This window comes from Arvicanthis niloticus, chromosome 12 (genome assembly GCF_011762505.2).
Source record: "Arvicanthis niloticus isolate mArvNil1 chromosome 12, mArvNil1.pat.X, whole genome shotgun sequence".
Classification (NCBI taxonomy): domain Eukaryota; kingdom Metazoa; phylum Chordata; class Mammalia; order Rodentia; family Muridae; genus Arvicanthis; species Arvicanthis niloticus.
The window spans coordinates 10,619,899-10,647,105 of record NC_047669.1 but is presented as its reverse complement, the minus strand read 5'-3'; the positions used below and the strand labels follow the sequence as shown (position 1 = coordinate 10,647,105).

Sequence of the window (27,207 nt, the reverse complement as noted above, 5' to 3'; positions counted from 1 at the left end):
TGGACTCAAGCTGTGAAGCTCAATATAGCTTCCCAGATTTGAAGATGATGCCTTTGAGGGCGCTGTTCTCGTTGTTTGCTTTTTCAGTTGTTTGGTGCATTGAGACAAGGTCTCATTGTATGGTCTAGGTTGAACTGAAACTGTAGCATTTCTCCCTGACTTAGCCTACCAAGTGCTGGGTTATAAGCATGTGCCACCCTGCCCAGCTGTAAAGGGCTTTAGTGTAAAGCATGTTGGTAAAAAGAAACTGCCGTGCCCAGAAGTGTGTGTGTGTGTTTAGGGTGGACCTCGGGGTTACAGAGCACTCTGAGAGCCAATCCAAGAACTGCATAAGGGACAAATCACAACAGGCTATTTATGCCGTGATATCTAGGAATGACAGGAGTCTTGAGAGAACCGGGAGTGGAGGATGGTGGGCTGGGAAACATAAAAGAACATGATCCACGGAAAAGGCACAGAATCCCAGGAGAGGCCATCCACAGTACAGCTCTCTGGCCTGTCAGTTCAGCCAGTAGCAAGCTGTCTGCATGGTTCCCGAGCCACACTGAAGTAGCTGGAGGAAGCGAGGAAGAGAGACAGAGAGAAATGGCGTGGCATAGAAGGGACATGGAGGAGGTAGGAGCAGAAGGCAAAAGGAAGCAAACAGGTAAAGAAGGGGCGCTCTGAAACACACAGAAGCAGAGCCGACAAGTGAGGTTAAGTGCGGTGCCAACGATACGGTTAAGTAAGGCACAAGCAAAAGAAAGACTGAGTGGGCTTGGAAGCTCAGGATCCTTCAGGGTGTTTGGGACAAAAGCCAGAGAGCAGAGGGTACTCACCATCCAGGTGTGAGCAGTGGTTCTCAACCTGTGGGGCGTGTGTGCCCCCAAGGGGTGTTGAATGACTCTTTCACAGGGTTCCCCAGCAACCATCAGAAAATATAGATATTTACATTATGAGTCATAACAGCATCAAAATTACAGTTATTAAGTAGCAACAAAAATAATTTTATGGTTGGGGTCACCACAATATGAAGACTTGTATTAAGGGGTGGCAGGATCAGGAAAGTTGAGAACCACTGTTCCAGAGACTCCACTGAGGAAGAAAGTGGTGGGAGGCTGGGAGGCTGCTGGAAGGGGCCACACAGCGACAGAGGAGGATGATACGTTTGTGTCAGGAAGACTGAAGTCTCTGTGCAGTGGGGATGGGCAGCCACAGCGTTGTCTGCAGAGGGCAGAGAGGAAGAAGATGCCCTGGGCTGGAGCTGGACCAGGGACCCCGAACCTAAGGACAAGGGTCCTCCTTCAGTGAGCATGTATGGAAGAGGACAAGTGGGTGCACATGTCAATCTGAAGGTTAACTAAAGGTAGGGAAGAGTGAAAGACGCCAGACTGCAAAAGTTTACCTAGTGAGATTTGAGTTGATGCACCTCTTGTCGAAATCATGGGGGCCATTCAGTAACAGTGCAGACTCGAAGATGCTGGACCTCTAGAGCAGAGAGCTACACATTGGCTTCAACTATACGAAAGTGAATGATGTTGTGGGTTCAAAGTGCAAGAACAAGAGGGTTGACTTGGGTTGGCTAATAGCAGCCAAACAACTGCAGTGGATGGTAGTCTCTGCTGTGGTGTCATTCAACACCCCTAGTCATTCAACACGAGAGAGCCTCCAAAGGTTCATGTGCTATACTCTCGGTTCCCAGATTATGGCACAGTTGTGAAGTGTAGAGAGCATTTAGGAGCCCAGCTGTCTGTGTGTGTGTGTTTCTCTCTGTGTGACTTTCTGTGTGTATCTCTCTGTGTCTTTCTCTCTGTGTGTCTGTGTGTCTGTCTCTGTGGGTTTGGGTCTGTGTTTGTCTGTCTCTGTCTGTCTCTGTCTCTCTGTTTCTCTCTGTCTTTGTGTGTGAGTGTCTATGTGTGTGTCTGTCTCTGTGGATGTGTGTGTCTCTTTCTCTGTATCTATCTCTGCCTCTCTCTGCCTATCTATCTATCTATCTATCTATGTGTCTGTTTGTCTGTGTTTGTGTGTGTCCATCTCTGTGGGGGGTGTCTCTGTGTGTGTGTCTGTCTCTGTCTCTGTCTCTGTCTCTGTCTCTCTCTCTCTCTCTCTCTCTCCTATCTGTGTCTGTATGTCTCTCTCTGTGTGTATGTGTGTGTCTGTGTGTCTATATGTGAGTGCGCGTGCTGTCTATTTCCTGGTCCTATTTTGTAAGGCAGTTGATGTCTCTTACTCCTCCTACCATACACAGAGCCACACCCCTGCCAGCCTCCCCACCCTGATCAATTGAGATTTCTCTGAAATTATGCACTGAGGTAAATATCTCCTCCCTTAAGTTGCTTCTGAGCAAATCTCATCACAGCAATGGAAGAATAACAGAGACATTTTCCATTTTGCTAAAAGAGTCTGGGAGACTTAAAAGCAGAGGGATTGAGGTTATCAACACAGATTCTCAGAACTTTAGGTTCTCTGCCCTACCATCTACTATTTTAGCTGTCTGAAGCTTTGAAGCTATGAATACTGTGGTTACTGAAACAGAGTGCTATGCTCTCATGTATATATATATATATATATATATATATACACATATATATGAGTGATTGTATGCTAATGGCATTTTAATCATAAATTAGGGTCATGTACTGGTGATTTTGAGTGTCAACTTGACACAAGCTTGAGTTATCAGAGTGGAAGGAGCCTCTGTTGAGGAAATGCCTCCATGAGATCCAGCTGTAAGGCATTTTCTCAATTGGTGGTCAATGGGGAAGGGCTCAGCTCTTGGTAAGTGGTAAGATGGTAAGTGGTGCCATCCCTGGGTTGGTGGCTCTGGGTTCTATAAGAAAGCAGACTGAGCAAGCCAGGGAAAGCAAGCCAGTAAATGGCACTCCTCCATGGCTTCTGTATCAGCTTCTTCCTCTAGGTTCCTGCCCTGCTTGAGTTCCTGTCCTAACTTCCTTCAGTGATGAACAATGATGTGGACGTGTAAGCCAAATAAACCCATTCCTCCCCAACTTGCTTTTTTGGACAGCATAGAAACCCTGACTATTACAAGCCAGTTCTTTTCAATTGTGTTTTATAAAATGGCTGGTTGAGGGGAGGCCTCGGCTGGCCCTACCAAGGTGTCACCCTCAAGAATCAAGTCATGTGACAGGCCTAATATAAAAGGGAGTTTATTTGGGACCTGGAAAAGGGGGTAGAAGCAGCAGAAGGACAGAGAAGGATAGAAAGAGAGAGGAAGAAAGAAAAGGGGAAGAGATCAGCTGGAGACACGTGGGAAAGAGAGAGAGGAGGGAGGGGGAAGAAGAAGAAGAAGAGGAAGAGGAAGGGGAAGAGGAAGAAGAAGGAGGAGGAGGAGGAAGGAGAGGAAGGAGAAGGAAAAGAGGAGAAGAAGTAGAAAAGAAGGAGAAGAAGAAGAGGAGGAGGAGGAGGAGAGGGAGAGGAGGGGGAGGGGAGGAGGAGGGGGAGAAGAGGGAGAGGGAGAGGGAGAGGGAGAGGGAGAGGGAGAGGGAGAGGGAGAGGGAGAGGGAGAGGGAGAGGGAGAGGGAGAGGGAGAGGGAGAGGGAGAGGGAGAGGGAGAGGGAGAGGGAGAGGAGGAGGAGGAGGAGAGGAGGAGGGAGAGGGAGAGGGAGAGGGAGAGGGAGAGGGAGAGGGAGAGGGAGAAGCAGAAGAGGAGGAGGAGGAGGAGGAGGAGGAGGAGGAGGAGGAGGAGGAGGAGGAGGAGGAGGAGGAGGAGGAGGAGGAGGAGGAGTAGGAGGAGGAGGAGGAGTCATTTTATACATGAGTACCTGGCTGTTGCTAGGTAACTGTTGGGTGGAACCCAAAGGAAATGCTAACAGGAACTATTCTCAAAACTGAATGCCCAAAAGGTATGGTTGCAAATAAGACTCATAAATACCACTGACACTTGTAGATATTTAGTATTAATGGCACACTAAGATGCCGGAGAGGTTCTGCTTCTGCATGTTTGAGATGGAGGTCAGAGGATGCTCTTGATGGAACTGGAGCAAGACCAGAGCCACAGAGCTGCTTAGCACCCCAGGGAACTAAAACACAGGTGGCTAGTTCCAATCCTAAACCCTGAGGAGAAACTGCCTTCCCTGTGCTTCACGCATAGTCAGAACCAGCTGCAAACATGACAAATGTGTGTGCCCGAAACCACAGCTTGCTATGGTCTATTCACAGTTGTTGTATAGAAGCGTGTAGGCAGCTGGAGTCAATCCCAGCTCCCCCAGGAATCTAGGGGCACTTGAGTCCAAGAGTTCATCCTGGACAACACAGTGGGATCTTGCTCTTAAAAACAAATTACAAAATACAAACCAACAACTCTAAGATTTGCTTGGATTTCTAAAACTCCACTGCTTATAAAAAGAATTTAGTTTCCAAGATGAATCTAAGCAGTGTTCACCTATTCTCATGGTTCTCCACTGTTTATAAACCACGTGTGACTGATGCCATGGATGCCGTGTGAGGAGACAACGAAGTACTGAGAGGTTTGAACCAAACACAGCATGTCTGAAGAACACAATACAAATGAACAGAATCATCCGTCATCTCTATGTCAGGCTTGTTTTGTCAGTCCCTGTGCCTCCCATAGCCTCAGCCTTCCTATCCTGGGCTTACCCAGTGTACAGTGTGTTGGCTTTGCTAACTTTATGCAGATGGGTAGTCATCAGCATCACTGGTTTCAGAGCTCTCTCCCCTTACCCCACACAGCACCCCCTCCTTTGCGCATTCCTTTACCCCAGCAAACCTCTGGTCTGCTTCCTGTCTCTCTGTTGTTTTGCTTTTGTAGAAATTTCATATAAATGAAACCATAAAACATTTGCCTTTGATGTTAAGCTTCTTCACTTCAAATACTGGGATGCCTGGTCCTGTTTTACAAGTATGTGTAATTCATTCGTTATATTGAGATCTTCTTTTCAGGTGCAACCCATTTTTTTTTTTTTAACAAATTCTGCCTACCAATCCAAGTGCTGAAGCCTCCAGATTTGTTATTTGTGGGCTTATAATTCTCCCATTACAGCTTCTGTAGACTGTCTTTTCCGCAACGGAGCCTTGCAGGCTTTATTGGAAAGCCTATGCAATGTTTTACTGGCCTGTTCTGTGGAAAGAAAAAGTGTTGACCCATGACCTGTTCTTTCAGTCACTCAGTACCAGACTACTGTGTAAAATGTATTTCTCATTGAGCATGACAGTGAAAAATATTTCTTGGAAAAACATTTATTTAGGCAGTGCCAAATAATATTCATAATGAAACACTAAAGTCTCATTAAAATAAATTAATGGTCTATTTGGGTCCACAGAGATCATGGTTTCCAGTAAGGCACTCTGCAGAAGAGGTGGATGAGGCCCTGGGGAGAAAGTTAACTTACCAAGACTGAACAAGAAGCAAGCCTGGTGTTCACTGTTGACCCCCATTTTCCTCTGCACCAGAAACTTTGCAGCTCCTCTGCAACCCCAAGCTGTTTCCACCTCTCCCAGGTCCTGCCAGCTGGCATGGTGGAGCTGGTAGCTCGTTACCTCCTCCTCGTTACCTCCTCTCGCAGGACGCTTTAGTACTCTGACAGACACCTCCCTCAGACACTGTGCCCTTTGCTCTTGCTCACTGTCCTGTAATGGACCAGCTGGCTTTCCATCAGGACTGGACTGCAAATGGAACAAAGAAACCATTACCACTACCATCCAGTGGCTCATACACAACTGTGGTGTTTTGCTGACAATCAAGTAAATTGTCCGGAAACACATAAATTGAATTCCTCTCAACTCACTCAGGAATACAGTAAGTCAGGGCTGTGAGGACAGGTTGTCACAGAGCCCCAGGACTCAGAAAACTTAAATGAGTTACCATTACCCCAGTTCCAGAGACTTGCTCTGGCATACTCCTCCCCTGTCAGCTTTTAGGGGCTCTTTCCCTCAGCAAGGCACATACTTCTTGGCTTTGTTTCTGATTGGCCAGCCCTGGCTATCCTTGTGTCCTAACAACGAAGCTGTTCTTTTAATGAAGATTGTCTCTGTGACACACACCTGCCTGGAGTTCAGTCATTCAGCCATGTCCTTAGTTGCTGAAGTGAAAACCTACTGGGAGGAACACAGCATCAAACAAGGGAGCACAAAGACCATTCTGGTGCTCGGCTCAGCAGCGTAGACAGGATGAGTTTCCGTAGAGATTGGCTCTGGACTCTGGCTCCCTCCCAAGAACAATCTCACATTTTCCTGTTCCTACAACCCTATGTGTATAAGCTTCTCACCTCCTTCTACTTGTACAATAGATGGCAGCACCTGTTTGATTGACGTGTGGGGGTCCCAGACCAGCTGTCCGGTTGATGTGTGCCTGGGGGGCTAGGGCCACTCGGGGAAGACAGAGGCACGGGAAGTTTGACAGTGCTCTCCCCACAACCGCGCTGGTCAGGCATCAGGCTATGTGAAGCCGCCGGACCCTGCTTCAGAGGTGGAGGAACACAGTCTGAGGTCCTGCAGGGAGTCGGAGCTAGCTCTTCTGGTTCTCAGGTTCTTGGGCACCCATGTCGTACTATGGGAGCCACAGAAGGGCTGAGAACAAAGTGGGGGCATATGGGTAGATTGGGCCGAGGCCAAAGGGAGAGAAAGGGAGAGAAGCTCTAGCTGTGTCCAGCAGGGATGAGAGTCTCTCGGCTTGCTTGTTTGGGTTGGTGGTCGCCAGTGGCTGGGAATGCAGAGAGGTCTTCTGCGAGAGATAAGGCGGCGGCTCTGTAGGTGAAAACCTTCTCCGTTGTTCTCCATAGCAGATTCTGTTAAAAGAGAGATGGTCCATGGTTTTAAGATGTTTATTGTCATGGCAGAAAGTAGATAAAAACTGTACCCCCATTTTCTCAGGATGGGCCTGAGGTTAAATACCTTTTTCAAGGAGGGATGTCTGGGAAGAAGTGTTTAATTGGCTATGCCCCTCTGGCCTTTAAGTACCTCATTAATATGGAGATCTGTCTTGAGGCTCCGTGATCTGTGGTCATGCCCTCTACCTGTGGAGGGGTGCTGTCCCATGTGACTAAATGACCCAAATCTATGGAGGACTGTGGCCTCCTGTCAGGATCCTGGAATCTAAGATCATGGCGAACCACATGCTGTTCCTTAAGATCACCTGGGGCCTCGGCCGGTTTCCAGCCTGTGCTCGACCAGAGACCAGCCTGGAGGCTTAGAAAATTCTTGCAGAAAGATCCAAGTGTTTCATCAGAGGAGAGCTGAGAACGAGAACGTCGGCTTGTGTGAGGTTGAGCCTGAATATAAAGAGAGAAAGGGAGGGGAGGAGAAATGCTTAAACAACCATATAAGTTCTGCATAAGATATTCCTGTGAGGCAAAATACCCCTATGTTGCGGGAGATATTTAAAATGGCCGCATTCGACTAGCCTAGGCCTGAGGCCATGAGTTGCTGCGGCAGCAGAGCCACTCGGCTCAGGCCGCCCGCTCAGGTAGCCAGAGACACCATCCCTGCCACCCATGAGACGCCAGTGTGGGAGACGGCCTGTCAATCTTCCATGCGCTCTACAAGGCTGGAATGCCCAGACCATCCCACCATCCATGCGGGCCCAGTAGAAATAAGACTCTAATGCTTAGATTATCCAAAGGCTTTATATGTTTGGTAGTGCTCAATAACAAGATGCCCACACAATCAGAAGTGTAACCCAATACCCAACCTAGATATATCAATTACCTTTGACTGCTAGAGACAGGCACACATCCGCTTCCATGTTCCCCTCTCTCTGGTCCTCTCTCCCCTCACTCCTCCTCTTCCTTCCCCTCTTCCTCTCCTTACTCCTCCTACCTTAGCTCCTCCCAACTTTCGGGGAAAATTTCCCACTACACCCCTAAGGCTACACCGGGAGTGTCTGTAATATTTCTTATAACTGAGAGTAAGCCCACAGTTACTCAGAATGCAGAATTTAAGCATCTCCTTTATGGCCTTAAAGATAGTAAGGGAGAAAAGGCAGGAAGAAGAGTCGGAGAATGCTCTTGTTGCAACTTTTCTTTAAACTCGAATTTATCTTAACATACAAAATTCAAAACAGTTTTAAAATGCAAGCAATTGCTTGCCGATAAGGCACAAGCAGAGTATGCCATTAGCATTGGTAGACACTGGTTTTCTGCATGACCTTGGGCAAGCCCTTTCTCCCTTCTAATCCTTAGTTTTCCCTGCAGCATAATGAGTCAGTAAGTGAGCTGTACTTTATGGAGAGTCTGTGTCCTCTGGGGTCCTGTATCAGCCCCACTTCCTCTATCTTCTTTCTAACTTTCTCAAAGCACAGCTCCAAATATCTCCAACTATACAGATAAATTCTCTTTCAAAAATGTTAAAATAGAAATTAAACAAAACAGTGAGTGCCAAGTGCATAGCCCATGGTCAGCCCTCGGGAAATAGCAGCCTCTTTAGACCCCTGCCTGTCCGACAAAGCAAAAGTTAGCTAGTTAAGTACTTCCATCCCCAGGCCCCAGTCTCTGGGGCCAGCGTACAGCCTTTGAGAAAAGCCTGCAGGGTCAGCACAAGGCTCAGCAAGGATCAAAGTGGAATGTTCAGGCTCTCTGCTTTCTTTCACATTCTTTCTTTAAAGCTGTGGTTTTCAGATCTGAGCACACATCGGAACTGCCCACAGAACTCCTAAGAGTACAAAGTGCCTGTCGCTCCACATCTGCACTCTTGTTCTGTGGGCGAGTGCGGAAGACAAGCGAATGTGTGTTCCTGTCAACTTCCCTGATGGTAGAATCTGACTGAGCCCACAGGACAAGTACTGCCCTAGGTCCAGGGCAAAGGCTACTCCAGGGGGTCTCGGCCAGGGTGACGGAAGCAGAGGCTCTAAGTGAAGGAGAGAAAGCTCAAGAAGGATGAGCAGCATTTCCTTGTGAGGTTGCAGCTCTTTCTCTTCCTCCCTGATACAATCTAACATCACCCCCCCCAACACACACACACACACACACACACACACACACACACACACACACACACACACGCCCCCATAGCCACCTGCCACTTCCGGAGGTTCCAGAGCTGGGGTGAGACAAAGGGATAAAACATTGGCTCCCAGGCCAGAGAGAGGGGAAGAAAGAGTGGAGAAAAGTCCCCAACACCCAGGGCACACAAGATGGGAGAGAAGTGACTATGCAGTCAGTTTCTGGGTTCTGAGGAGTATGTTCCTGGGTTTGGAGAAATGCATAAATTGTAAGCTGCCTGTGGCTGTGTTTGTCAACACCCAAGTGCTCCAGAGGAAAATGAAGTGGAAGATGAAGAATACCCAAGTTCATTACGTGTCAGTGCCTAATCCCACGCTAAGCGCCGTGCAGAGCCTATCTCCGTGAAGTAGGCCTGACTCCCACTTATATGTGCTGACTGTTTGTAGTGATGGAGCCCACACAGCATAAGTTCTGGCAGCAGAGCCTTGCCCTGAACCCTGGGTTGCTTCATAGCTTCCCGGGCTTTGTTATTTCCTGTGAGTGCTGGGATTTAAAGCAAACAAACGTCTTTGATTCTCAGTTCCTCTGCCAGTAAAAGGAGCTATAGCAAAAATCCCCAGAGGAATTGTGAGGCTCAATCATAATAGCAAGGAGAAACTCCTACACAAAACATAAATTGTTCCATGTATCTCAGCCACCAATCTAATGAGTACTAGTAACGGTTGCGGCCTCTGGATAGCTGCTTAAAGACATTTCCTTAGTCCTGGGAGACACTGAATTAACACTTCATCTTATTTTAAATAAAGCCATTATCCACCAGTGTAACTAATGTTTTATTATTACTAATTCCGGAGCCATTCTACCATGGAGCCTGAGTTTTAAAAGAATTTAATTGAAGACCAAAACATACGTAGGAACAAACCCTACTTTATAAATAATATCTGTTTCAAACTCTAAGTTGGTGTAAAAAAAAAAAAAGTTATTTTGGTGTAATTGTTTTTTCAGTGTTTTGTGTAAAATGTTTTGGTTACAGTTCTGTGTAGAGTCTTCTAACACTTATAAGACACCAATAAGCATCCACTCCCTTTATACAGTGCCAAATGGCAGGCTGGGGAGGAACCAACTCCCTTATTACAGATTTAAGAAACAAACCTAGGCAAGTTACATAAAATGTTCCTATCTATGATTCTGAAGGGCGAGGGCTATGACCACTCTCCAGGCCCAGGTCTCTGCAGACCCTACAAGTGATGTCCACAGGGCATCTGAGAGAAGACCTCGCCGTCCAGCTTCCCCGGCATCTCTTGTCTCACATAAGCATGTATTTGCAAAGACTGTATCAAAGTTGGGAGGGGCCCTGCAGATCCTAGTGATCCAAAGCACACACATTTTGATATGTCAAAGTACCCACTAAACAACCAGAAGGGACTGGGATCCTGAGTCTCTTGTCAAAGTTCTACAGAGGATGTCTTTATCTAGTTGGGCCCAGGGCTTCTGTCAGAAGAGACAGGAGGACTAAAAGGCACTTGGGAGTCAACTGTCAAAGTTTGGGAGGTATTTCTGGAGCATCAGAATGTGAAACCATGTATAAATTTTTATGGTGAGTCCCAAGCCTAAATTATAGTTTGACCCTTGAATTAATGTCAAGTATTAGAGCTGAATTCTATCATATTCCACGTACATGGAAAACAGTATAGTTTAAAGACAAGATGTGATGTGTGAAAAGCCATATACATTTCATTGTGACAGAGATAGGAAGTAGTATAAAAGCAATATTTAAGGGCTAAGCCAGGATCCAGGTTTGGTGGCAGGGTTTCCTCAGCCAGCTCATGTAAAGCTCACAGTTGATGAGGTAAGGACTGAGTTTCCATGAGGGGAAGACTCTTCCGTAAGACTAAGCATCTCAGAAATGCTAGACTCTAGATTCCCAACCGACTATGTTGGGCCTTGGGCCCATGTCTCCAACTTTTATCAGTAATTACATCCCAATATGTATTTAAGGATTGCTGGTGGGAATAGATGTATTAGAGCATGAGAATCATGTAAACTTGTTAAGGACATTTCAGTAATGATTTTTACCTGAGTCCCAGAGGGTCTTTTTGAAGTGTTCAAGCTATTATTTTCCCCCAACAGTATTCATGCAGACATTCTGCATAATGTCATTTTAGTGATATGACATAACGTCATTTTAGTGACATGACAGTTTACAGGCTGTGAAGAACTGCAGAATGTGAAACATTAAAAAGTCTCCCCATGGGGTCCAGACACAAGGTAGTCATAGGTACATCCTTCAAACAGCTTGCCAGAAGGTGCAATGCTGAAACATAATTGATTGTAACAATGATGGACAGAGATGAACAAATTTAAGACAAAACAAATGCAAGATGGTTCTGAGATGTCAAAGCAGATTCTTATAGCTGGAGAGGCTGAGGAAGAAGAAGCCCAGCAGGCTTACTGGGGAAGATAACAAACCACAAAGTGGCCTAGAGAGTATTTAGAAATGTTCACTTCACAGAGGAGTGGGCAAAGCAAAGGGTTGTTTGGGAAGGTGCTGTTATCATCATACATGAAAGGTGACCCTGTCTATAAACCCTCATAGCAGCACAGAGAGGACCAAAGACAAGACCTCATTCTAAGCCTCTGCTCCTTCTTATTATTGGTTTGGTCATGACCTGACACCATTTATAATAGTAAATATGAAAGTACCCTTCAAATTTATTTGGGTGAATTGAGACTGCAGGGGTCACATGCATGTATACTGAAATCGTATCGGAGAAATCAAGTATACGAACTTATCAGAAACACTAGACCAAGGAAAGGGTATAACCCTAGACCCCATAAAGAAGTGGACAGTCACCACTACAGTGGCAATGGCCCCAATAGCCTGTCATCTGACACCTGGTGTGTGCTCCTAATACCAGCAGGCATTTAGCTCTGCTTGGTTCATAATATTGACACAGCCTACTCAACTGCTGTCTGTCTGTCTGTCTTCCTGCTTGTCCATCAAGATCCCCACCCATCACTCTGCCCCTTCAATGCCTGAACCTAGCCTGCAATTGGACCTCTTAGATGGAATCATCTAGGTTGCAATGCCCTCAACATGTGCTCCACAGCCTGACTATGGAGCAGCAGCTTCTTTTCTGCAGGGGACGTGGATCCCATAACTTATCAATATAGATTTGCATGTCTACCAACTCCTTTTAACCTCCTAAAATACTACTGTGGCCACTTTAATCCTTTGTATCCAGTCTATAGCCCGCATAGACATCCATATCTACCTAGCTAACTGTCTATGTGTATAGATGAGATAGATAGATAGATAGATAGATAGATAGATAGATAGATAGATAGATAGATGATAGATAGATAGATAGATTTACTATGTAATATGTCATATGAGGGTTATAGTAGTAATTAAGTTTGAATTTAAAAAAAAATGCATTTGCCTCAGCCAAATTACCAAGGAAAGTGAGATATATCAGGCAAATTCAGCTTTTGAAACTGCCATTTTTGTGAATTTATTGTTATTCAACAAATTCTGGGAAGTCACAAGCACTCTGTTTCTTTCTGATATAGGGCTCCCCATATACTACATAATGTAACTTTTTAAAAAATCTTATTCTAAGTATATTTGGGGAAAGCTGTATGGCATCACAGGCTACCAAAATTTCTCTTTAACACTAGTGTCCTGGACCAGGCACTGTGGCTCAGGCCTGTTATTCTAGCCCTGGGGGATTTAAAGCAGTTTGAGTTCAAGGCCAGTCTGAGCTTCTTTCAGCCTTGGTCTCTACAGTACAAATATTACTTACAGTTTAACATATGTAGGCTGTTATTTAATTATGCCTTTTCTAGTCCTAAAAATTATACAGAATCTTTTGCTTTTAGTAAAAATATCTTTTAAAAAGGATTTCTTTATGTATAAAATTTGAAAAAAAATTCTACCAGCAATCTCATATTAAAATAAATATGGAAGAGAGTGATTCAGACAAAGAAATACAATATCTAAAGAAATAAGCAGCATACAGAAACACAGACACCTAGAATAAGAGCTATATAGTTAAATAGCTAAGATCGACTTCATCATTATTTCTGCTTTTAAAAATATGGATGGCTCCTTACTTAAATAAAACCAGTGGTATGTGGGATTATAATGTATACTCAAGAGATAATGACCACAGTAATAAAGAGATGTGGAACAAGAAAATGAAAATCGTTAAAAGTTTCTTATAATACACAGGAAGAAGCTACATAATGATAAGTTAAACCATAAAATAAACAGTGAAATAACAAACCAGTTACAGCAATGGATATGCTAGTTCTAATTTAATTTAATCTAAAAGTTAAGAAAAAGAAAAACCAGAACAGAACAGACAAAGGATAGAACAGATAGAATGAAAGGAATATTATGACATGTAAAATCTGGTCATGGTAATATTCATCTTAAAGGTAAATGTCTGGGTTGGCAAGTGAAAGAACAGGAAGCCCCTTGCTCATAACCCCACAGTTCTAAGAATAGGCAGTGTGTCTTAACCAGGAGTACTGAAACCTACAGATGCAACTGCAGATTCAGTAACAGCTATGTGACTCAGTTCCACTCAACTGACCTTTAGACTATCCTCTAAAGCCAACAAGGAGCCAAAGGGAAAGGAGCTTTAGCTGCTGAAACCAGTCTTCAAAGAAGAAAAAAGGTTTTAACTTCAGAAATGCACAGATACCAACTCAAGACTATGGGAATAGTAAGGAGCCAGGCAAGGAAGATGCTATAAACAGCTAAAACCAAAGAAATAGTGCAAAGCCAGAAGTTAAAAAAAGAAATAGAAATCCTAGAAAAGAACATAACCACAGAACTGAAAGATACAGAGTGAAACCAGTGAGGATGAGTCAGAAACCAGTCAGGAGAAAGAGAAGTAACATTTTTCTAATTTTTCAAACAATTTCAAGTGTAATTATGCAATTAGAGAAACCAAAAATAAAAAGTGAAAAATCATAATGTATCTATAGGATGACATTAAGTAAGTAGATACATGAATTATAGGGGGTTTTGGAAGAGAGGAGAAGGAGAAAAAGGCACTATGGTTATATTTTAAGTTTTAAAAAAAATTTGAAAAAAGAAGAATAGATAAAAATTTCTACATTGTGCGAGAGATATGTACAACCAGATTCACGAAGCTTAAACATCTCTAAGGAAAGAAAAAGAAGTCAAATAATGATATCATGAGACACAGAACAAATTGTCAAAAGAGAGAAGAGGGCATCTTGAAACCAGAAAAAGAAAAGAAATCTATGAAAGAATCTTAGTTTATCAGCTAAAACTTTAAAAGATGCAATGGGATGATCCATTCAAAGTACTAAAAGCCAAATGGCAAAAACAAAAACAACACCCACCCCAAAAGCCAAACAAGAATTCTATACCCAGTAAAACTATCCTTTATAAATTAATAAAGGCAGGGAGAAAGACATAAAAGACATTCACAGACTAACAAAATGTGGGTGAGTTTATAACTATTGTATGTGACTCACAAGAATCGCATCTAACCTGCAAGAAATTATGTTATGTTATGTGAAATTCTTAGAGCTGTTATGAAATGAAAGTAAATAGCAACATGAAAACTGAAAATAGAAAACTCCCTGATAAAGTATATGGGAACCAACCAACATACCAAAAGAAAAGATTCTGAGTTTCATAACCTCTCGGACCTTGAAATCCTGAGACCTAAACCTCTCTTAAAGATAAAAATCCCAGATCAAAATAGTAAAATATTTAATGTTTCAAATGTTGAAGCTCAGAAAGCCTGAAGTCTGAAAACAGCCATGCCCATGAAAAATAAAAATGCTATGTAAAAGGAAAGAAAGCTAAGTTCTGGTGAAGAACTGATGCTTTCTTTGGTTCTGGCAAATCATTCAATCATGTATTGTCTGCATTTCTTTAGTACATCATGTCATGCCCTTTGTCAGGAAATAGCACCCATTTGGCTCAAAGACATTTACTAATTGGGGTTTCTTCCCATGTTACAAAACAGATTGAGTAGTGAGTATAGTCTTGGTTAATGATTTGGTTGTTGAAAGAGACAGACTTCTTACAGTAACCATAACATAGACAAATTGTTGCATGTTTTATTTTCAAAATTGCTCCCACTATGTATAAGTCATATATAATGCATACCCCACCAGGGAAAATCATAAGTCCGAGCCATTCACTTCTGTTTTCAAAAGGAAAGTAAAGAATCCTGGATGGCTATTTAAATATTTTGCAAGCTTTGGATGAGAAAACAAATTCTGTCTGATTCCCTGGTTATAACGACACATATGGAATCAGATACAAGCAAGGACTCTAAAGGTGAATCTCAATGTGTTACCAATCGGGTTTTTTTTTCCATTCAACTCAGTGCATTTGGTGGAAATTTTCAATGACTGGATTGGCCACATGATAGAGTAATGACAAAAATTTTAATGTCAAAATGCGTCATTTGTCTACATTGCCATTCCTTCCAGCTGATGAAAATCCAGGAGCTCTTAATGAATCCAAGCCACATTTACAAGAAGCCAGCAGAGTTACTGGCCAGTTTGAAAGTAATTATGTGCAGGGTAGGGCAAGAAGGCACTTACGCAATGGTGTTGTTTGGTCACCAGTATTGTTTCCACAAAATGTGAGCTCTGTGTGTGAGTAAATAGGGAAGGATGTCTCTGTGTACCCAAAGCAACAAAAGGTGGCCCCAACAATGGAAAAATTACATAGGGGATGTGCACATTGGTGGATATCCGCTCACAGAGAAATACCAAGTAGAGCAGCCTTGTACAATGAGATTGACTATGTTCTTTGAGGACAGCCGTGGCCTTAAAGAGCAGTCAGTAGTGCATGCACCATGATGTAGGACTACTGATCAGTGGCCATGGGTAGTGGGACCACTTTATTGAACGGCCCACAATTTATGACTCTACTTTTTATTATGCATTTCTACTTAGTTCTTTATCTTACTTCATAGTTTTTCCACTATTTTCAATAAGAAACATTTCTTACAATTCTTTGTGCTGTGTGTTTTATCCATCCATTTTTTTCTAATATGGGACTATAAATTGTAAAGACTTCTAGAAAGTTCTAATTCATTTCATGCCCATTTTTATGGGGAAAGGGGATGATTTAATTCCATAAAAATACATTATCACAAAGTTGGCTTTGTGTGTAAGAATTCTGCATGTTTATAAAAAAATTGAAATCTGTTCAATAAACAAAGAAAGGCCCTTTTTGTATATCTACATTTGTGAACCATAAAATTTCTGGCGATCACATCTTGTCTGAGTTCACATTCGGTGATGAACAACCATGAGTTTATTTCAGAGACTGAGCTGCCTTTTATTGGTTCCAGGCAATTTTGTGAAAGAAGGAGACAATTTTGTGCAAGTGCCAACAAGCCAAGTGAAGTTGTGTGGGCTCATTCACATGTCCAAAATGTGGTTGATATTCCAAACATTACCCAAAAGAAGTTGAAACCTTACGCCCAAACCAAGAGATACTCCAGAGACGTTGCAGACCTCAACCAAATGCTACATGGAGGCCAGAGGAGCTACAGTTCTGAGACACTAGAGAGTTGGTAGAGAACACAGAAAAGCCCCATTTCTGGACTGAGGCCCTAACTGGCTCCAATAGGCATGAATATCGCTAATGGTCATCTGTAGTGGGATATCTTCCACTGCATTCGTATAAAGCTCAGCAATTGGGCTGTATGAGAAGTAGGCGGAGTGAGGAGTCGGAAGGGGAAGGAAGAGGAGGAGCTAGGATGGCAGAGACGTAGGTGCCATGGAGAACCACGTGTATATTGAGAGAAGTCCTGGTTAACAACTGATATCTGGGTTAGTTATTTGGGTAACACCTCCAATTCTGTGGGCATTTTGTTAATTGAGCATTTCTAATTATATAAAGCCTTTGGATAATCTTTAAGCCTTAGAGTCTCATTTCTACTGGGTTCCACATGGATGACAGGATAGTCTGGGCTCATCCAAGCCTTGTGGAGACAGCATGGGAGACTGGCAGAGCCAGTCTGGTAGGTGCCAGGGCCAGTGTTTCTGGCTGGCCATTTCTAGCTGTGGCACGCAAGTGGCCTCTGGCTGCGGAACATGGCAGCAGAGCTAAGCAAAGCTGCCGCCGCTTAGATAGTCAACCCAAGAAAACACCATTCTAAATATTAACCGCAGCAGTCATCCATTATTACTGTCAGTGCAAAAGCATGTTGCCCCAACCACCAGTTCCTTTAGCCTTCAATGCCATAAATCTCTACTGTGTTTCTTAACCTGAGGAAGGGTCTGAAGGATTTGCTATCTTTGCTGTATTCATTGTCTAAGTATGCAACAGGGTGTGGGAACAGGATCAAGAATAGGGGATGAGAGGCAACTTAGTCACATGACGAATCCTGGGAAATCAGACTCCAGAGACCAGCATCGGGGTGCAGATCTGAGTTTATTGCCCAGCACAACAATGTATATATACAATGTTTGAGTCAATCCTAAACCCCTAAATCCTCTGCCAATCGTATCTCACTACACCATCACCAGGCCACAGTAAGAGCCCTGCCTGATGAGGTAACTCAGAAAGGCAGGGGAGGGAGAACGTGCAGCATTGTCACCTATTTAGACTTTCCTTGAAGATGGGGGAAGCAGCCACCACCCTGGCCTTCGTTCCTTTTTGCTGGCTCATCCATGTTCCGGGAGCCATCTTAGAACTGATGCACATCAGGACTCTTCGAGGAGTCACAGGAGCCTGGGCGGCTTGCTCTCCATCCCACTTTTTCCTTCACCAGATTGACTTCCACATCCCCGACACCAGGGGAGAAACCAGAAGTTTATATAGTCTAGGGTCAGCCATCTTTCTGTTCTTTAAAGTGCCTGAGTTGTGTGCTGGCTGACCTTGTGATCAAGGGTCACTGTTTTCAACACATCTCCTGATTTAGGATACCCACTAGGACATTATAGAAGACTGCGCATACAACCTGGTGAGCACAGTTACCAGTCATAGTGATTTTCGTTCACACATGTCACTTCCGAGCCGTTTTCTCCGTGGCTGTGATTTCACTGTTGTTAATCGTTATGCTTTGATACTGACATCAGAGTACCTGAGCAGGATGCTTGTAACATCACATCTTTCCCTATTGCTTATTTTATTGTTTAAGGTTTTGTGTGTTTTGTAAATCTTTTAAAACGTGAATCTCTCTTAACAAATTTTAAGTCATACTTTGAGGATCTTGATCTTTGGGGATTCCAATATTCAGGATTATTGTATTCAGAACTGAATAGTTTAGAATTATGGCCCAATCTCAAAGATAAATGTAAAAATCAAGTTGAAATATGGATACTCAACAACTTATAATAGTTTGATTTCAGACTTTAAACTTCATGATGACATAAAATAATATCCACACAGTAGGATAAAAAAAAATCTAGAGAGAGAAAGACTGAAGTACAATAATACTCGGTAAATTCAGCGCCTCCTTTCCGACAATGGGTAGATCATCCAGACAGAAAGAGAAATCATAGAACGAGTGACTTGAATAATTCCATCATCCAAAGAGTCCAGACAGACATAAAATATTTCACAAAGGAACAACATATGCATTTTATTCAAGTGAATCTGTTGTATTCTCCACAATACTGTAAAACTTAGAGAAGACATAATTTTTTTAAAGGAAGCTTGGGGAGACTGAAGCAATGGATAAGCAATAAAGAACACTTACTGCTATTGTAGAGAACTGGAGTTCCTTCCCAGAATCCACATCGGGATCTACGACCACCAGCCCCAGTAGATCTGATGGCCTTTCCAGGTTTCCAATGGCACCTACACACATGGTACACACAAAGCCCATTTTACATGTACATACATACATACATACACATACATACATGCATACACACAGAAATAAAAATAGAAATATTTTTAAAAGAAAAAAGACAGTAGACCAGGCATTTTTTTCAAACACAATAGTATGTAACTATAAATTAATAATAGAAGTAACTTAAAAATTCAAAAACAGGTGGAAATTAAACAATGAAAAATTCAGTGCATTAAGGAAGGAAAAGAGCAAAGGAGAATTTTTTTAAAAGCATCTAAAAAGTGAAGATAAAACCAAAACACGCCCAATGCTATGAAAACCAACAAAAACAATCATAAGATGAAATTTTGAAACAATAAATGTTCACATTCGCATGAATAATTGACTTCAAGGATCCAAACCAGTGCAACAAGAATGGCAATAAGCTAATTTCAAGGTTATCAGAAGGAAATAAATAAAAAAAATACTAAAGAAGAATAATTGAAATAAAAAGACCCTTCCAAAAAAAACCTAAGAATTATCTTTAAAAAAGACAAGTGAACAAATCATAAATATCCATCTAGGGAGAAAAACCTTTAAATAAATAAAAGTATGGATGACAAGACACTTCTGATACTATAAAACCATGAAAGATCATAAGACACTGCTATGAAGAATGTATACCATCAGTTAACATAAAACAAATAGGTAAACAATCTACCAAGAATTAATGCCAAAAAATAGAAACTTTGAACACATATCAATAATACATAAAGAGATTCAAAGAATAATTAAAAACTACCCAACAAATAAAAAACAAAGCCAGTGATTCATGACTGAAACACTAATATCTATCCTTCTCAAACTCTTAACAAGTTGAAAAGGAGGGGAAACATCTAGACTCATATTATAGGGCCAGCATAATTATGATCAAAGTCAGACAATGATAGTATAAGAAAAAATGTATATGCCCAATATTAATGATAGACACGGGATCAACTCCTCAACAGGACACTAACAAACTAAATTCAGCCATTTTTTAAAAGACCATTCAACATGACAGAGTGGAATTTCTCTTTGGAATGCATAAATGGTGTGATTTGAATGTGAAATGTACCCATAGGCTCAGGTAAGTTGAACACTTGGTCCCCAGGTCTTGGCACTGTTTGGAAAGCTGAGAAACACTGGGAGATGAAGCTTCACAGAAAAAAGTGTGGTGGTGGACTTTATGGTTTTATAGCCCAGGCTCCCTTCCTGTTTGTTCTTTACTTCCTGGCTTCAGATAAAATGTAGCAGGCTATGCAGTTCTTCCCTCAATGGCTGTAACCCTCAAATTGTAAGCCAAGGTAAACTCTTCATTCTTTAAGGTACTTCTTGTATTTCTTGTAAGATATTTAATCATGACAACAAGAAAAGTAACTTATGCAGAAGTTGGTGTCAGGAGTGGGGTTACTGCTGTGGTAAACCTGACCATAAGGTTTTTTGACCTTTGAAAATGGTTTAGGAGGAGTCAGAAAGATCTGAAAGGAGTCAGGAAGGTCTTGGAACTGAAGGCTAGAAGAGCTCTAGAATGTTATAAAGAAAAGCTTAATGTTCCATTCTGATAGGCATTCGAGAGATGTGAATTCTGAGAGAAACATGACAGAGGAGTTCTGGCTCATGAGGCTTCAAAGATGAATAGGTGTTTAATAGGGAACTGGGCTAGAGCTGAATCATGCTACATTGTATCAACAAATCTGGGTTCATCTTGGCCAATTTCTGAGAACTTAAATGAGGCTGGATTCAAAAGTCGCAACCTATTTGTTCAATAACAGTCAGTTTTAGGCTGTGGCATAGTTATTACTCACCACTCTTCTCCAGGTGTACAGTGAAAAAGACTAATAGGTAGAGCAGAAAAATACATAAAACATGTAACTTTATGAAGAGAAGAGCAGGAGCAAATTAAAGCTACAGAAGGGGCAGGTGCTGAGAAACATATTGCTCTGTCCCAGGACAGTAAAAAAAAGCTCTCTGAGGCCAAAACCACATCCACCACAGCTTCCGCATTTGAAGGAAGAGAACTTTAGAGTGAACCTTCAGACTTAGAGGTGGACCCCCTTACCTACATGTGGCAATGTCACAAGTCACCTAGAAAGTTCCCTGCACTACAGAGCACCACCTTCCATGTTCCTCATGAAACCATCAATGGATTTTTATATGTCAGGCATTTTCTTTGAGAAGATATATATGTTAATTCATTGCGTTCAAACATCCCACATATCTAATTATATTTATTTCTAATTGAATTATATTGTATATAATAAATATATAAAATTCTGTACTATGGTACAATAATTGAAAGTGATAATAATTTTCATGATAATGGCCATTCTGACTGAGGTGAGACAGAATGAGCCTCAATACCATTTTAATATGCATCCCCTTGATGGCTAACAATGCTGAATATTTTTCCACTTGTTCTTGGCTGTTTGTGAAATGCCTGTTTATTTTATTGATTACTTTGGATATTTGACTTCAGAGCATTTAGGACTTTCAGTTCTTTATGTAGTCTAGGTATTAAACTTCTGTCAGACAAGTAACTGGTAAAGATTTCCTCCTGTTCTCTCTGTTGTCTCCTTACATTATGTCCTTTGCTGTGAAGATGCCTTTAATTTCACAAAATAATGCATCAATTTATATTTTACTTTCTGAGCTGCTAGAGGCCTTTTTGGAAAGTCTTTCCCTGTATCTATATCTTGACACACCTTTCTTATGCTTTTCTTTAACAGAAGCAGAGTTCCAAGTCTTACATGAAGTCTTGTTGGACACATTTTCTATTGATTTTTATACAGCACGGGAGATGAAAATCTAGTTCCATTTTCCTACATGTGGATACCTAGTTTTCCTGGAACTACTTGTTGAAAAACAAACATTTTTAGCATATCTATAAACAAACAATGTCTTTTATGTGTGAAAGACACTGAACCCTTTGTCAGAAAACCCTTAAAACTGAAAAACACAGCAAAGTAACAGGATCCAAAATCAACATAAAAATCAGTACCTTTCCTATATGTGTTGATAAAGGAATCAGAAAAAAGAAATAATTTCACTTATAATAATGGCACAATCGTGCCAGGCAGGGTTTCACAATTTCGGATTCGGCAACCACACTAAAGTGAATTTGAATTTCCCTGGATGAAGCATGGGCGTTCTTTTAATTTCCCACATTATTGTGATGATGGGAGGTCTGGAGTTGACGGTATTGGGTATACTTCTGCTCAGGGTACTGAGCGACTTAACACTGAAGTTTTATTTTGCATTGGTTTTTGATTCAGGTGTCAATGCAGCCTAGACCAGCCTTGAATTTGCTGTCTTCTTGCCTCTCTTTTGGGAACAGGGATTATAGCCATGTTCTACCACATCTGTAATTCTAAACTGCCTCAAGTTCTTTATTTGTCATTTCTTAGATATTCAGGAGGAAGCCTGAGTTTCAAGCTTTGACCCCTCTGCCCTACAAAAGAACAACCCACTGACCAAATTCTTTACATTTTCTGACACATTCGTAGCGTTCCAGAAACTTTCACTCAGACACTACAAAATAAATACTTTGGTAGAAAATGTAAACCCCAGTGTTCCAGGGTAGGACAACTGTAGGACTCATTCTCACAGATGCGGCCTTTCTGATAGGGCTTCCTGACTGTAATGTGAGGGCGAGGGCTCTGAGCCCACCCCTGTGGTCCCCATTTCTTTGCTTAGAACTAAGAACTATTGGTTCCTTGTGTGCATTTTAAGCCAATTTTTGTCATACTTTTAAAGAGACTAATTGAGTCTTTCCAGGCATGATTTTTCTTAATATCCATGATAGGATTCTGAGTAATGAATGACGACACTGTCACAGACCACAGAGGAAGCATGTGACACTATTGTGGGGCTCCTTTGACCTCCCGCCTCCATGCAGACAAGCAGCCTCCCATCCGTGCATCTTCTCAAGCCCACATTATGTTCTGTGTGCTCACACTCAATGACCTGATGCCTTCCTAAACTGTAGGTGCCTGAAGCCTGAGACTACAGACCATGAGCCTAGTCCTCCAAACCCCAGAGCAGCAGGGCCATCCTCCCACACCTGGATCTCATGGGGACACCTCAGGGAGCCTTCATTAAAAAACATATTGCAAGCCAGTGGGCAGCTGCAGGAGTCACATCCAGAGCTTCCTCTGCACCTCAGTGACTGTGTGCATCCCAGCAGCTCCAACTGAGCCTTGGCTGACTCCTGAGGAGGGCACATACCAGATCTCCTGAGAACTGCCAGAATGTTAGCTCAGAATACCCTTCAAATGTCTCCCATTGATCATTGGCAGTCTTTAAAAAGTGAGAGCAGGAAGCTATTCCTGGAGGTCTAATTGCTCTCTGTGACACTTTACAAGGGGCAGCTTATGGCTTTCCCTCTCAAGCCCGTCCCTCTGTGCCCAGATCCAGAATGAAAGCCTTTCCTAAACATACCTAACTCCAGGGAGGGTGGGCTCGGCTGCAGGGAGGACTGCCAGACTCCTTCAGCTGCAGGGAGGACTGCCGGACTCCTTCCCCGGGCAAGGCCAGTGCGCACTCTGTACATCTTGCCAAGTTCTTTCTCCTTTGGTTTGAAAACCCTTGTGTATTCCAAAAGAAATGCAGCCCATGTGTTTCTGATTCATTTACACTTAAATCATTAAAATGTTGTTTTGTGAGAGTTATTTGATGTCTGAAGAGCCTGACAGTCTGCTTAATGGAGATTTTACGGGGTTTTCTTTCTTGTCCTGCCTGAAACAGAGAACGTTTCTCTCAGGCAGTCCCTGAGTTCAAACCTCCCTCCTCACCACACACACTTACATTATCAGCCAGAGCCTCGTCATCATGCCAATCACACAGGCTGGCACTCAGGAGAGCTAAAACGGAGAGCTTGGAAGAAAGACAGGAATTACAGGAAATGTCAAGTCTTTGCTCCCCCAAAAATATGGCAAGGAGAACTATCTCGGGGTGGAGAATGTGTTTGGCACCTTGGTTCAGGTGGCAGGTAGCCTTCTGACTGACTGAAGAGAGCACCTCACACTCAAATCCTCACTTGTGCCTCGCCACGGCTTCCGCTTCCGTTCAACAAACAAGGAACTGGGATCAGAAGCAGTGCTGCACACAGCCAGGTTGGTCAGAAAACACAGGTCACAGCTAAAGTCTGGGTCTGTGTCTAAAACTCTTGAAATGGTTCAGAACTGAGTTTCTCTGTTGGTGGATATATGTGGTTTGCAAACACCACATGCGCTGTGATATATTGCCGAGACGTGGTATCATGGAGCTTACAAGGGATGGGTTTCTTCCTCCCTTCCTAGGTGTATGATCATCTCCTCTGGGTAGTTTCTTTATTGGAAGGTGGAGTTATAATGCTACCACTGACTGGAACCAGGTGCTAGAGAGAACGAGCGGGGAGAGGGTTAGTGAACAGTGGCCATTCTAACAGCTGGCTTGAAGTGGCAATGGCCTCAGAAGTGATAGTGGGATTCTGGATGCCTTGGCCAGTCATGTAATCTTGTTAAGTCATCCTCTCCCTACCTGTTAAAGATACATCACAGAGAACCATCAGAAGTTTGTGAAAGTAATTTAGATAACGTTTGTGCCTGGCACTGAAATGATGCTCAGTGATCCCACCCACCCCCCTCACACTCTCTGCAATGCTGGCTGCCATTTTTGTGTGTTGGGGTTATTACTGTGCAGGGAGCCATGTCCCGCAGAGAAGTCAGAGTACAGAAGATATATAGTGGTAGGAGTCACCTTAGGGGTTAATTGTGGAGAGGGTTACATGTGCTGCTGTCTTTATGAAAAGGGCTCTCTTATTACTCAACTCAGCATAGATCGGCTGCACCATTTCTCCATGGGGCCTGGGCACTGACATCCCACAGGCACAGGTCTTTCTAGACACATGGGTCACCTGGCTGTCTCTCTGACTTTGCTGAAGCCTTCCCCCCCCCCCGCGCCCCCACTGGGTAAATTAGATCTCTGCATGCTTGCAGTTCAACAGCGCCATGAGGCATCCTTTCAAGTGGGGAGAGTAAGTAGCCAACTGCAGAAACTGGTGCTCCCTCACCATCAGGGCCAGCCACAAGGTTTTCAGGAAAAAAAAAGAAAAAAGAAAAAAGAAAAAGAAAAAAAAAAAGAAACCTGCGGATGTCCACAGACAGGCTGAGGCTTGGGATCTGCATTCATTTTTATAATCTCCTAGAATTGCCTTTTTAGTTGGCTGTTTCTGGTTAATTGTTCTTTTGCTGGGGTCCTGAAGTAGAACAATTATAGCCATCAGGCAAGGAAGGCTGAAGAGAAATTATTCTCTCTCTCTCTCTCTCTCTCTCTCTCTCTCTCTCTCTCTCTCTCTCTGTGTGTGTGTGTGTGTGTGTGTGTGTGTGTGTGTGTGTTTCTCTCTGTGTATCTGTCAGTCTCTGTGTCTCTGTCTCTGTTACCCTGTCTCTGTCTCCCCCCACCCCCCTCCACACACACACCTCTAAGTCTTTCGGATTTTTTTCTCAAGAGCTGCAGTCCCTCCCAAGGAGGGGACTGGCTAGCAGATCTTCCAAGGAAACAGTCTGTCAGGTCCCTCAGAGTGTACATAAGCTCAGTCAGTCAGAGAGGAGAGAGGGAACGCCAGAGGGAGAGGGGGAGAGGGGATCTGTTGCAGGCAGGGGAAGGCGTGACCTGAATGGAGAATGCCAGCCAATTCCAGAGACACACAGGGACCTCAGAACAAAGATAAGGCATCGCTGACACCACACCGGGGACTGAGAGGAGCTCACAGACAAGTCGGGCAGAGGGACCAAAGCCAGGAGCACACCAGGCAGGAAAAATGAGGTGAGTGCCCGGTCATGGGAAGACACCGGTTCCCACTCCAAGACCAAGAGTAGAGCAGCCTGCTGGGTCTGACCTTGTCTCTAGGCAGACTCACCTGCTTATCCTCTGGATGGCTGGGGATGGGGGGATTCTCATCAATCCTCGGGGCCCTGCAAAGGAAGTCCTGTCCCTGGGGCACCTTCCCAGGGACTCCGGAGACTCACAACTTGAAACCAGATAGTTTGTGCGAAGCCTGCTCCTGGCGCAGCTGAGGCTCAGATTTCTCTCTCTGCCAGCACAGGGTGCTGCCTACTGGCCAGTGCGCTCCTCCTCCTCCTCCTCCTGCCCACAAGGCTGATTCTTCCTTTTGCTACTCCACAAAGAGCAGTGATTTCTTTCTCTTACCACTTTGAGAGTTAGATAATGTGTTTGTGTGTTTATATGGGTTTTTTTTTTTTTCTGACCGGAAAAGAAAACAGTTCCCCACAGTCTCGCTTGTGGTTTCTTGAGCCTTCAGAAGTTTGCCAGTTAAACCTCAATTTAGAAAACTAGAAACCTGTCCCCGTTTTACAGTTCCCTATAAATTCTGCATTTCTCACTAAAATCAGAGGCAGCTGGTGACATGAATCGGGCTAGGAAATGCACCAAATGGCTCTTAAAGAGACACCACAGTTTTCTAAAGGAGCATTTGGGGTTTGGAAACCTATCACTTTAAATTCTAATGGGCTTGAAGCTCTTCAACCTTTCCTGTTTCTTGTGTTACTTGACGCTCCTTACCAGGCATTTCTTACAAGCTTTTCCTAAGTCTTAAACCCCAACTATCCTAATTATTTTTATCTCTTGTAAGTGTCAAGGCTGCTAGAAACATTCAAAAAGGGCAAGAAAAAAACACTCTGTCGATGTGTTAAGCCCCTGCACACCTATTCCCCATACATTTTCCTTTAAATCAGGAAAGTTCTTATTGTTTCTATTTTTAAGTCACCTGGTAACTTTGCTGGGTCCAGGGACAATAGGGGCTTCAATCTGTGTAACTCTGAATTCCATTTACCTATGGCTGAGAGGAAGAGCTAAGTCTCTAAAAGTTAATTCCATCATTCTGTTCTTTGTAAAGTTGTCACTTTGTTTTGTTTTTAAACCTGCCAGAAAATTCCATTTTTTCCTTTCTTCTGAAACAATGGCTTTTCTTCGTTTGTATGTGGAAATGGTATTCTGCCTTACCTGTGCCTCAGCCATTTCAAAGCATACCCTTGAGTATGCCTAACCCCTAGCATAGGACAACCCTCCCAGGTATTTCCCACCTAGAATTGACTGGGCAGACTCAACATTGTGTCCTCATTTCTGATCTCCATCCCCCAGACATGGCATCTCTTCTTTTGTTCTCATCTGTGGCCATATTTCTTATCATCTTTGGCATAGCTACTTATTTAAATGCCCACTTCCCCTTCCAAGGGGTGTAATCACTGTCTTCATCTTTATAGAAGGTCTTCACAATCATGTGATCAGCACCTAACATAATGTCCCTTTCATAATAAAAATTCAGTAACTATGACTGAGTTGAATTCAATTACTGAATATCAAAAAGGAGTTCTAGTTAAGTGTTCCACTGTCTGTCTGTCTGTCTGTCTGTAAGGAGTCTGGACTCCTAGGCACACAGAGTTTGCAAGACACTTTCATGAGCATTGCTTCATCTTGGC

The 27,207-nt window shown here is 43.1% G+C and overlaps 2 protein-coding genes across 12 annotated transcripts in view; one reads left to right on the top strand and one right to left on the bottom strand.

The window, feature by feature from the left end:
• Positions 1–5,180: 5,180 nt before the first annotated feature.
• Positions 5,181–25,903, bottom strand: LOC117717906 (uncharacterized). Of its 9 annotated transcripts, XR_013113495.1 has the most exons (7): positions 25,629–25,903; positions 23,168–23,313; positions 18,614–18,714; positions 6,916–7,226; positions 6,001–6,743; positions 5,511–5,622; positions 5,181–5,327 (listed from the first exon to the last, which is right to left on the bottom strand). XR_013113495.1 is itself a non-coding variant. In XM_076942731.1 (5 exons), exons 1-5 carry the CDS (start codon positions 25,667–25,669, stop codon positions 6,506–6,508), a joined length of 837 nt encoding a protein of 278 aa, XP_076798846.1. In that variant the 5' UTR covers positions 25,670–25,903; the 3' UTR covers positions 5,181–6,505. The 9 variants fall into 9 exon arrangements, 2 of the variants coding, with proteins under 2 accessions (XP_076798846.1, XP_076798847.1); XR_013113493.1 differs by having other exon boundaries at positions 5,497–6,743; XR_013113494.1 differs by having other exon boundaries at positions 5,511–6,743.
• Masp1 (MBL associated serine protease 1) overlaps positions 25,244–27,207 on the top strand; it is a 69,975-nt gene continuing 68,011 nt past the window's right edge. The window contains exon 1 of one of the 3 annotated variants that reach the window (XM_034515396.2): positions 25,244–25,534. In XM_034515396.2, the coding sequence (XP_034371287.1) occupies positions 25,530–25,534 (5 nt within the window). In that variant the 5' untranslated portion in view covers positions 25,244–25,529. The remainder of the gene's footprint in view (positions 25,535–27,207) is intronic. The other 2 variants (XM_034515395.2, XM_034515397.2) reach the window with 2 other exon arrangements.

Excerpts from the sequence above, each read along its gene's own strand:
- LOC117717906 (XM_076942731.1), bottom strand. The coding sequence starts at position 25,669 with ATGAGAATCCCCCCATCCCCAGCCATCCAGAGGATAAGCAG. Across the intron at positions 23,314-25,628 it reads GCCATCCAGAGGATAAGCAG|GGTTTTCAAACCAAAGGAGA; the intron begins GTGAGTCTGCCT and ends GGAATACACAAG. Across the intron at positions 6,744-6,915 it reads CAGATCTCCATATTAATGAG|AATCTGCTATGGAGAACAAC; the intron begins GTACTTAAAGGC and ends CTCTTTTAACAG.